Below are 11,608 nucleotides of genomic sequence, written 5' to 3'. Positions count from 1 at the left end.
TGTAAGCCAAGAAAATAGGTAAGTTCACCCATCATGCTCATCTCAAACTCCCCCTGCATTCTTGCAGCAAATTCCTTGCACATACATTCATTAGTAGCTCCAAAAATCACATCATCAACATATATTTGTACTAGTAGTATATCTTGATCTTTAATCTTAATAAACAAAGTGTTATCAATTTTCCCACGGCTAAAACCACATTGAATTAAGAAGCTGGACAGCTTCTCATACCAGGCTCTAGGAGCTTGTTTTAATCCATAAAGAGCTTTATTTAATTTGAAAACATAATCTGGATGTTTCAAGTCTTCAAACCCTGGTGGTTGTTTAACATACACTTCTTCATTAATTTTTCCATTCAAGAAAGCACTTTTAACATCCATTTGAAATAATTTTATTCATTTGTAACATGCAAATGCAATTAATAGTCTTATGGCTTCCATTCTAGCTACGGGTGCATAAGTTTCACCAAAATCAATGCCTTCTTGTTGATTATAACCTTGTGCAACTAACCTGGCTTTATTCCTTGTAACTACACCACTTTCATCCATTTTATTTCTATAAATCCATCTAGTACCTATGATTGATTTATTTTCTGGTTTTGGAACTAGTTCCCATACATTACATTTTTGAAATTGATCTAATTCTTCCTGCATGGCAATAACCCAATCATTGTCATCTATAGCTTCACTTATATTCCTAGGTTCAATCTTAGAGATGAGTGCAACAAAATTGAAAACATTAAGAGATGATAACCTGGAATTTCTGGTCTGAATTCCTTCATGTACATCACCAATTATTTCTTTTGGTGAATGATATGTTGTGTACCTTGGTTTCTTTGGATCCACTACTATGGTTGGTATTGAAGTTGTGCTTTCATGAGTTTTATACTCATTTTTCTCTTCTTGTTTCTTTGTTCCAAAAATGTCAACTTCCTCTTCAGAGTCATCTTCCTTCTCTGGAGAAATTGTACCAGCTTTTTCCTTGTTTGTTAATTCTGCAATTTCTGTTACTATATCCACATTTTTCTCACAAGAAGGTGTTAGAGTAGATAATTCATCAAATTTAACATGTATTGCTTCTTCAACACATTTAGTTCTTTTATTAAACACCTTATAGGCTTTACTAACCAGTGAGTAGCCTAGAAAGATACCTAAATCAGATTTGGAATCAAATTTGTCTAGATTATCCTTGGTATTTAGAATAAAACATTTACATCCAAAAACTTTAAAATAATCAACTCTAGGAGGTCTTCAATTCCACAACTCATAAGGGGTTTTCTTAAGAATAGGTCTTATTGTTAACCTATTTGAGACATAACAAGCTGTATTTATTGCTTCAGCCCAAAAATACTTAGGTGAATTGTTTTCAAGCATCATAGTTCTTCCAATTTCTTGTAAAGTTCTATTTTTCCTTTCCACCACACCATTTTGCTGTGGTGTTCTAGAAACTGAAAAATTATGTGAAATACCTTGTTCATCACAATATTTTACAAATTCATTGTTCTCAAACTCACCTCCATGGTCACTTCTTATTCTAGATATGCAACAACTCTTTTCATTTTGCAATTTCTTTACTAGTTTTGAAAATTCAGTTAAGGCCTCATTTTTATGTGCTAAAAATAGAACCCATGTAAATCTTGTATAGTCATCAACTAGAACAAAAGCATAAGATTTTCCACCAAGACTTTTTACTCTACTAGGACCAAAAAGGTCCAAATGCAATAGTTGTAATGGCCTTGAAGTAGAAACTACATCTTTAGGTTTAAAAGAGCTTTTCACTTGCTTGCCTCTTGTGCAAGTACAGACACCATTATTGACAAAATTCAGATTTGGAACTCCTTTAACTAGCCCTCTTTTAGTCAATTTAGCTAAGGTGCTCATACCTATATGTCCAAGTCTTCTATGCCAATTTTCAATTACTAATTCAGATGCAACTAAGCATTTTACAGAACTTGCATGTAACATTTCCAAGTCAATTTTATAAACGTTACCTTTTCTGAAACCAGTTAAAGCTGTGACATTTTCAGCACTTGTTATAAGACATTTTTTCTTAGAAAAACACACATTAAGATCTCTATCTGTTAATTGACTAATACTTAATAGATTGTAAGATAAACCATCTACCAAGAGCACATTTTCAATGCAAAAAGAAGAGAGATTACCTATAGACCCTATACCTAGGATCTTACCCTTTGCATTGTCTCCAAAAGTTACATATCCTCCATCTTCTTTCTTTGTGAAGGACGAAAACAATTTTGGATTTCCAGTCATATGTCTAGAACACCCGCTGTCCAGAAACCATTCACAAGCTTTAAGGCTTGATTTTATACAAACCTGCAGAAAATTTGTGTTTATTTAGGTACCCACACTTTGTGGGGTCCTTGGTGGTTAGTATCAACAACATATGTTCCTTTAGGAACCCAAATTTGGACAATTTTTTTATTTGTAGTTCTTGACCTGAATCTGGAATTTTTAATTACTGAGCTGGTTGAGGCATTAAAATCAAATTTGCATCTTTCTAATAATGTTTCCTTCAATTTAGTAGGATTGTATCCTATCCCTGTTTTATCTAGATATGGTTTTTGCATAGATAGGATGTTATCAAGCTTGTCTGAACTAGCATAAAATTTTTTAAAAGACTCTTCTAAGCATTTGTTCTTTTCTTTTAGACATCTAAGTTCTTCTAGCAAATCTGAATTATCAGGCATAGTAATGTCCTTAAAATTTTTCAGCTCCTCTAGTTCTATATTTAAGTTGTTAAGCTTGCTTTGTAATTTACTTATTTCTTCTAGACATGCTTTCTCTTTAGCTTTCAAGCTAGTATTTTCCTTTTTCAAGTTCTTGTTTACAAAGATAAGTTTTTCATTTTGATTGCACATTTCCTGGAAAGATTTAAATAATTCATCAATAGAAATATCATCATAATCAGAGTCCAAATCAGATTCACTAACCTCTGCAGAAGAATGAGCTTCTTCCTTAGCCACTAGGCAAAAGTTTGCCCTGATATCTTCATTATCAGATTGGTCCGACTCTGAAGAATCTAGATCCCAAGTAGATTTAAGTGCTTTCTTATCTTCTTTCTTCTTATCTATGTAGTGTGCTCTTTTCCTCCTTGGACATTCATTTTTAACATGTCCTGCTTTGCCACAATTAAAGCAAACAACTTCATCAATTGTTTTACCTTTTTCATTTCTTTTGCTTCTGTTAGGAAACTTCTTCCTGTACTTCATAAATTTTTTGAAATTTTTAACCAGCAAAGCTGTATCAGCGTCACTATCATCTTCACTATATTCATGGGAACTATGTACAGCAAGTGCAGTAGTTCTTTTCTTGCTGTCCTCTTCTTCCTCTACTTCTCTATCCTTCAATTTTAGCTCATGAGTCATTAGAGAACCAATGAGTTCCTCAAGAGGTAATGTCTTTAAGTTCTTTGATTCTTGAATTGCTGTCACCTTGGCATCCCACTTTTTAGGTAGAGATCTTAGGATCTTTTGAACTTGATCTGCATCTGAAAACACTTTACCAAGAGCAGTTAAATCATTTACTAAACCAGTAAGCCTTCCATACATATCAGATATTGACTGATTGGACCTCTATTTTGAGGTTCTAATGTCCTTTAATTAGGATGTTCTAGCACTTAGTTAATGTATTTGATTGCATTTTAGCTTAATTTTACACTTACAAATGTTTCCCCTTGGTTTTGTAGGAATCGGACCTTGTTCGGGCAAGTTGGAGCACTTTTTGGGCACTTTTTGCTGTGAGGTGTCGGGACACTTCCCAAGGTGTCCGGACACTTACCGTCCGGACACCCACAGTACCCGTCCGGACACTTTCTTCACAAATTGAGACAGAGGCTCACAAAGTTGGAGGCATGAAGCTTCCGGACACCCGTCCGGACACCTACGGCGAATCTGCAATTTTCTGCACCGAAATTTCAAGGGCATTTGGGGTAAATCATGTATGTAACCAATGGGAAACAATTTTATAAGGGTAGTTAGGTATTTTCTATTGTAAAAAGAGAAGAAAACCCTAAGATTTGGTTGGCTTCCACATTATTCATTGACTTCTCCAAGAGGAAGCCACTATAGGAGTAGTGTAGATCTAGTTTCTCTCTCTAAGTTTTCTTTGTTGTTTTTGGTGATTTCTCTTGATTTTGTATAAACTCTGATTTAGATGACAATAGATTGGATGTTTATTGCAACAATCATGAGTGGGTAGTTCTCTTCTCTAGTTTCTAATCCCGAAAGGTGGATGCAAGGTTTCGATTACTTAAGGTATGCTCAAAGAATCGTAGCTTCGATTTCTCTCTTTTAATTTCGTGATAGTTGTGTGATTGGATCTATGGGAATGACATATTTGCTTGTATTCTTGGATTGTCTAGTCTAGGGATTGCATCTAATGTGTTTGATTGAGAATTGTTAAACCCATTGCATGATTTCCTTAATTAATTGAGTTTTCCATTGCATAGCTATTAATTATGTGTATTGATGATGGGGTTTTGGGTTAATTTAGGAATGTGCATGGGAGAGTTATGGTTAATTGATCTTTGAGTGTGAAACTAGGGTGTTAGCCAAGCCAAGCCCCAAGGGGGAACATTAATCCATAATATTAGGTGCTTATCCCTTTGCGTTCATCGTAGATTAAGAGACCCGATGGCCTACATGTATGAATTGAAGTCTTATATCCCAATTCTCTTTGCATATGCATGATTGATAGTATCACACAATGCATTGTGTATGGTTGTGTGTGTTTGCAATGATACCTTGAGTATGAGAACCGAGTAACCACCGGGACGGATTAGAGACTAGGTTTTTAATTAATTGTTTTAAATCCAATTTGTGCTTACTTTGATTACAAAATCGCTCATGCTACCGAGTCATTCGGCCCATTTCTTTTACTTGCTTTTATTTGATATTCATTGTGTTTATTAGTGTTAGCTAGTCATTTGCATATCATTCACTTCAAATTTGCATTGCTTCCTCGTGGATCGATACCGGACTCACCGGTTTATTACTTGACGATACCCTACACTTGGGGTAAGTACACACACACACTTTGGTGTCGGTCATTGACTCATGAGGTTCCATTTTGAACAACTCATACTTATGAACAAGAATATTTATTTTAGAGTCCTTAACTTGACTTGTCCCTTCATGCTTAACTTCTAATTTCTTCCATATATCTCTAGCTGTTACACATGTAGAAATATGATTATATTCTTGTCTACTTAGTCCACAGTGTAATATGTTTTTAGCTTTTGCATTATAGGACACTAACTTCTTGTCATTTTCACTCCATTCACTTCTAGGTTTATCAATCTCTGATTCTTCTTCACCTTTCTTGATTTGTTTTGTTGGTTTATATGGTCCATTTGCTACAATTTCCCATAACTCAATGTCATTTGATTGTAGAAAAATCTCCATTCTATTTTTCCAAAAAGCATAGTCCTTTCCTTTAAAGAATGGTGGTTTATTGATTGACATTCCAAACTCTTCAGCCATCTAATTCTCTAGAATGTTAGTTCTTATGAGAATTTAAAACCTTGCTCCGATACCAATTGAAAGAATCTAGGTAACACAAGAGGGGGGTGAATTGTTTTACCCTTAAAAATATGTCAAATTTTAGTTTAAACTTTGCTGATTTCAGATTACTCTAAATCTTATAGAAACTTGATATTAGTGAATATAAGCTTGAGGTCTAGGTTAGTTCAAGTAGGAATCAAGTACTAGAATTAAATACAACAAGCACACACACAAATAAACAAGTAAAGAGTAGGGTAAGAGAGTGCAAACAGATTTATAGTGGTTCGGCTACGTATAGTCCTACATCCACTCCTCAAGGCTCCTCCTTGAGAGTTTGAATCCACTATGATTTGCTTGTTGAAGAGCCAAGCCTCTCTCTTTACACCAGCTGTTGTTTAAAGTGCCAACTTCACTTTACAATGGCTGTTTTGGCTTACCAAGTGCCAGCCTCACTTTCTTGTGATTTTGTAAGCTAATCACCAGCACTTAGACTCTTAATTGTGTGTACAAAGTGACCCTATAATGATCAAGGAGTGTACAATGAAGCTTGAGTATTTCTGAGTAAGAATAAAGGCTTGAATGCTTGAAAAAACTCTCAGAGAATTGGAATGGAGTTCTGTGTGGTTCTATGGAGTATATAGAAGCATTTATATGCACTAGAATTCCTAAACATGACCGTTGCATGGAGCTAGACCTTTTTGACTTTTAAGGCTTTGTGATCTTGAAAGATTTCAGCTCCCATTTGCAGCTATATTTCACTTCTTGTCTTCTCCATTTATTTCTTCATCTCTTCAATAATTCCAACTTCTTTTACAGCCAACTTTGACTTCTTATCTCTTTCACCTACTTCATTGCTTTTCTTTTCAACAATTGCAGCCATCTTTAACTGTTTGCAGTAACTTGAACATGTGATGTTTGTAGGTGCTAGGAAAGTCTTCATAATTTAATTTTCAGCATGCTTTGCTAGCTGCCATTTCAAATCAGTTGCTAATGTTTCTTTTCTGCACTCATTCATTGAATTTCAGCAAGCTTTGACTTTATAGGATGACAACTTGTGATATGCTAACTTGTGTAAGAGTAGCAAAGGCCAAAACAACAAGACAATTCATAGTGAAATCTGGAACCTGAAACTTAGTGACTTGTAAGCTTGATTAAAAGCTTCATGTGTTGATCTTTGTTAGCCTTGCAAATTAAAGCATTAAAGGATAGAAACAAGTTCAGAATATAATTAAGAATGCATAGCAAACATAGAACACATATTTTGATCAACATATAGAATGCACACTTCATCATTAAAACTCATATCATAACAAGAAGATCCTCAGAAGTGGAATGAGAATTTATTTGCTAGCTGTTACTTATGTGGATCTCCAGTCTCAGAATTAAGGCATCGGAACTGTGTGAATATTGACTGCAACCTAATTTTTCTGTAAGTTCATATCTATCTCCACAGTAATTTTTTTTTATTCTTTTTGTTTTGTGAAATTAGCTTCAACAAGCAAATGCCTCATTGCCTTGGTATATGGATAAAGTTTGTTTATTAAAAAGCCAGTGCCTCAGTATAAAAGCATGTATAGTGCTGTGTCTGTCCCCCTTCCCAGGTGCTGTATTCACTGTGTGAAGGACTTCAGGGGATGTTGTCTTTGAAATGCACAACTGCCCCTCGACTTAGACCTGTTCTGCTCGGGCATCAAAGATACGAAAAATGGCATATATATCAAGATTCAAATTTGCAAACAGAATTGACAGTTTGATGCCATAAGCCATATCATATCATCCAAGATCAAAAGCAGGTATTCCTTGTGAATTCATCAGATAAATTATTTCTTTGACAATGCTAAGGATTTTATGTTAACCAAGATAATGTAATAGTTAAGGATCTTCCTAGTTAACTATGTTAATGTAATAGCTAAGGATTTTCCTTGTTAACCAAGATAATGTAATAGCTAAATGGACTACTGCAAGTAACAAAGTTCATAAATTAACTCTTTAGTTCATGCTCTCTAGAAATGAACAGGAAGTTCTTGTTCTGAATGACTAACCAGGCCAGGTTCCCTTATTGAAAAAGAAGAAATCTTTGGCAGCTTCCTAAGGACACTCCAAGAAATGGGAGAAAAGCAGAAGCTAAGGGGAAGTAATTTTGTATGGCAAAGCGCTTAGTGACTAATTAGTGTGCATCTTATCCTTGCTCCATGTTAGGCTATCATCATCACCTGCCTGGATGGTTATATCCCCACCAGAAACAGGAATACGATTATGGTAAATGCTCATTGTATTTACACTGTGGTTGCTTATGGTGTTGCATTTAGAAGGGCTTGCGGTGGTTTGAACTTTGGAGGGTCCAATTTAGTTTCAATTGTAATAATTTGGAATTCTTAACATTCTCTATAAGCATATGAGGATATCCTATCTTTTTTTTCTTGTTTTCCCTTGAAGTTCTTGGGTTTATTACTAATTTAACATTTTCTAATTAGGGTCTTCTGAGTACTTCAATTTGATCAAACTGTTACATTTTGCGTGCTAAACTCATTAATCTTGGAACAGTATATGTCGTTTTTGTTGCTGAAACTGACCAAATAATCAAATGTCAACTGTCACATTTTGCCATGTTGTTAGAGGTGTTTCATCCATGGAAAACAGAATCCCACTGCCACTGGGATTGAGTGTTACTCTATGTCTGTGTCATGAGAGATCCGTTCCAAAGAGAAAAATGAGGAAATACCTTTTATTTTTCGTTTTGGATGGGGCGTGAGGTTAACCAAGGTTGCTCTCCCGTTAGTGACTCATTCTCCTTTTACAACTGCACAAAAAAAAACGTCGAATTAATTCTTTTATGCAAGTCTCCAGTTCCAAAGTTAGCCGCTATCCATAGGAAGAGATGCACCTAAAGAAGGCGTTGTGGAGCGAGGGGCTGTTGAATGAGGGAAACGACGGCGACATTGAATCGTCAACATCACTTGTTCATCAATGGCAGGAGCTATCTTTATATGCAGGGGAAGAATGTTCCAGAAATTGGGGCTATAGATACAAATTTGTGTGAAAGAGTAGCCGAATAGGCCTCAATAATGATATACAGCATGTAGTCTTGTGCCAAAATTTATACACTAATACCTGAGAGCCCAGAAAAATAAACAAATGACGAATAGCAGTTTGGAATGAAGATAGCAAATGCACCCTTCTTTCCTGTTTTTTTTTGTCCCACAGGAGGGTATATAATTAGCACCAGTGACGATGTAAAAAGCAGGCATATTTGTTCTGATCATTTTAAACTGAATTACTAAGAAGCAAAGAAAATAAGGGAACAATCAAATGCACCCTTCTCTTTTTTCTTTTTAGTTCGATAAGGTACATCTTATTAACCAGAAAACTAGGTACTAGAGTAACATATTTGAAGTGGGTCAAGAACTGCATTACTAGACTCATATCGATATACCGCTGCATCTATCATCTTCTACTATAGAATCCTGAAAACAAAGTCCTATCTGAAACTACATCGTTGAGTGGCACCTTCATCATACTTTTCTCCGTTCTAAGTTGGGAATCCAATAATTTCAAGTGCACTGAGCATAATTGCCAAGCTAAGATAAATAACATTCCAACAAACTCAAATAAAATACAGAGTACCTAATCAATTACAATAACCGAACACTCGCAAAGAAACACAAGTACTGTTTGTCAAAATAAAACCAAAATCTAAGCACCTTGATTCATAAATACTGAAAGTTCTACAGCTTTACTAAGCTAGCAAATAAAAAAGAAAGGACAGAAGCAAAAAAAGACAATGCCTTAAACAAATTACGATGACCGAGGAATCACCCAAATAGCGGGTGGCACTATAAGCCCAGAAGAATTTGATTTGTAAAGTGGCTCCACAATTCCATCCTCCAATTTGAACACGCCCGGCTCAATATTTACAGATCTATGATCTGTATAATATATACAATTTCCTTTGTAGCCAAAGTCAAGCGGATTTGAGAGAGAAAATGATTGATTCCTACCCAAAAACACTGCATCCCCTTCAAAAGTGTCTACTTGTATCCAACTTGGCTTTGATCCACTCCTCGTATCCAGCTTATGTATTTCAAAGTAAAAGGAGCCATATGAAACACCCTGATAAAGGTTATCAAGAGTCTTATGTCCATCTTCTCCCTCAATAACAATGGGTTCTGCTAGGTTGACATGATCTTCCTCCTTACCCTGAGGTTTTGCTGCCTGCAAGATTCTAAATAATTCCCCCCTGCACTCCACTAGATACCAAAGCAGTTGTGTATAAGGGGGGAGAACACTGTTGATGAGGGCATGACTGGTGAGAGACCCATTGCCATAAATCTCAGTCAGTGTAGGTTCAGAAACAGTGAGGTCACACGCAAAAATCTCTCCTCTTGCTGATACAACGTAGAACTGTCCCTTGAAATAAATTGCATCCATATAAAATTTAGGATTTCGGTCTATATCATACCTCAAAGCTCCATCATCAATGTAGCTCCAAGCTTCATCACCCACCTTGCAAAAAGCCAGCTTCTTGTGTCCATAAATAAATAGAACAAAGCAATCCGAGGCTGTAGGAATTGTTGATAAGATTACTTTGCCAATGCACAAGTTAAACCTCGCCAACTTGCCATCTATAATAAAGCCATCTATAATAAAGCCATGTATAATAAAAGACCCAAGATTATTTAGCTCCAACATATCAATCTGAGGAAGGTCGATGCAAGTGTCGGAGAAAGGATTCAATAGGTACATGTCAATGTAATCGTCAATCATCACAACCCACCCTTGATAGGATCCAATACAAATTTCTCTGAGTGGAACACTGATTTGGGGTAAGAAATCTTGTTCTTTAGCAATGTCCTTGCCAACTGCGAAGGCAAGGTGTCTTGATTGGGAAGTAGTACCAGAGACAATTAGACAAGGAGAATCCATAGGGGCATAGCGGCTAAGGTAAGTTACTGCCACACTGGACCACGATCTGCATACACAAGCAAATCGATAATAATCTTTACCAATAATTAGTTTTTGCAGGATTACCTGTAGGGCATCCAGAGGGAGTTCAGCCCAGTCTCTCATGGCTTGATCCGGTTGTGTCCGTGAGGGGAGAAGCATAGGAAAGCTTGTAATAGACCCTGACCGACTTGGCGCCATGGAAGCTCGGTTGAAGCAGTACGAAGAAGATGAGAGGAATGAAAAAGAGGAAGAAGAATAAGTCAGGGTAGAATAGAATTTATTATTTATTTTAACCTAATTACCTAATCTGTTTACAATATCTCAGGACAAAATAAAGGGAAAAAAAAAAAAAAGAGAACATTTTTCTTAATTAAAACATTCATGCCTATTTGGTTTATTTTCTTTTCCTACTCTCCTACACTAGTTGATTTAATTTGCAGCAAAATTAGAAAATATTTGTCTTTCTATTCTAGTCGATCTAGATATATTCATAAATAAAAAGCAGGTAAAATACTAAAAACAGACTTATAATATTTATTTTTGTCTTTTTTCTCACACGTGTGGCAAATATGCTAATATTTTTCTTCTTACAAATGCAAAATTTTTTAATTTTCTATTTTAAAATTTGTGGGTTTTAAAAATATTGTGAAGAACTCTTTGGGTTTGATAGCAATAGAAATCTTGAATAGTCAAATACAAAAGCATCCAAAAGATATATAAAAAAAAAAAAAGAGCTAAAGAATCTGATACGAAAATCACGTCATCAATCATGAGACGGGTATACCTTCATATGTTTTATCGATCTTATGCCTCGCCATCTGTGTCGTGTAAAAGGTATATACGTACCCGCGTGTTGCCGTGGGCACATTTTTTTCCCCCTTTTTTTGAGATAGTTAATGGAGATTAATCTTGATTAAATGAATGACGGAAGCACTATATGTCTCTAATTTTGGTGTCCATAAACGTCCATAATCTAGGTGGCATAAGGAGAAGTGTGGGGGACCATTTAATACAAAGAGGTCCCCTACACTTCTCCTCGTGCCACCTAGATTATGGACACCAAAATTATGAACATATATCATTTTGGAATGACATATTACATTAATGATAGTTTATTTTTACTCAATTATGAAGGTATCACAA

General features: G+C 35.6%; 1 protein-coding gene across 1 annotated transcript; it reads right to left on the bottom strand.

The window, feature by feature from the left end:
* Positions 1-8,965: 8,965 nt before the first annotated feature.
* LOC120003668 (F-box protein SKIP23-like) lies at positions 8,966-10,663 on the bottom strand. The gene is made up of 3 exons (XM_038852682.1): positions 9,338-10,663; positions 9,223-9,262; positions 8,966-9,099 (listed from the first exon to the last, which is right to left on the bottom strand). The coding sequence occupies exons 1-3, from the start codon at positions 10,661-10,663 to the stop codon at positions 8,966-8,968; spliced, it is 1,500 nt and encodes a 499-aa protein (XP_038708610.1).
* Positions 10,664-11,608: the final 945 nt, after the last annotated feature.

The sequence above is a fragment of the Tripterygium wilfordii genome, chromosome 8 (genome assembly GCF_013401445.1).
Source record: "Tripterygium wilfordii isolate XIE 37 chromosome 8, ASM1340144v1, whole genome shotgun sequence".
Lineage (NCBI taxonomy): Eukaryota > Viridiplantae > Streptophyta > Magnoliopsida > Celastrales > Celastraceae > Tripterygium > Tripterygium wilfordii.
This window is presented reverse-complemented; position numbering and strand designations above follow the sequence as displayed.

Coding starts and splice junctions, on each gene's coding strand:
- LOC120003668 (XM_038852682.1), bottom strand. CDS start 10,663: ATGGCGCCAAGTCGGTCAGGGTCTATTACAAGCTTTCCTATGCTTCTC. Junction 9,263..9,337: donor TAGTGCCACCCGCTATTTGG/GTGATTCCTCGG, acceptor TTTATTTGCTAG/CTTAGTAAAGCTGTAGAACT. Junction 9,100..9,222: donor TTCAGTATTTATGAATCAAG/GTGCTTAGATTT, acceptor TATTTATCTTAG/CTTGGCAATTATGCTCAGTG.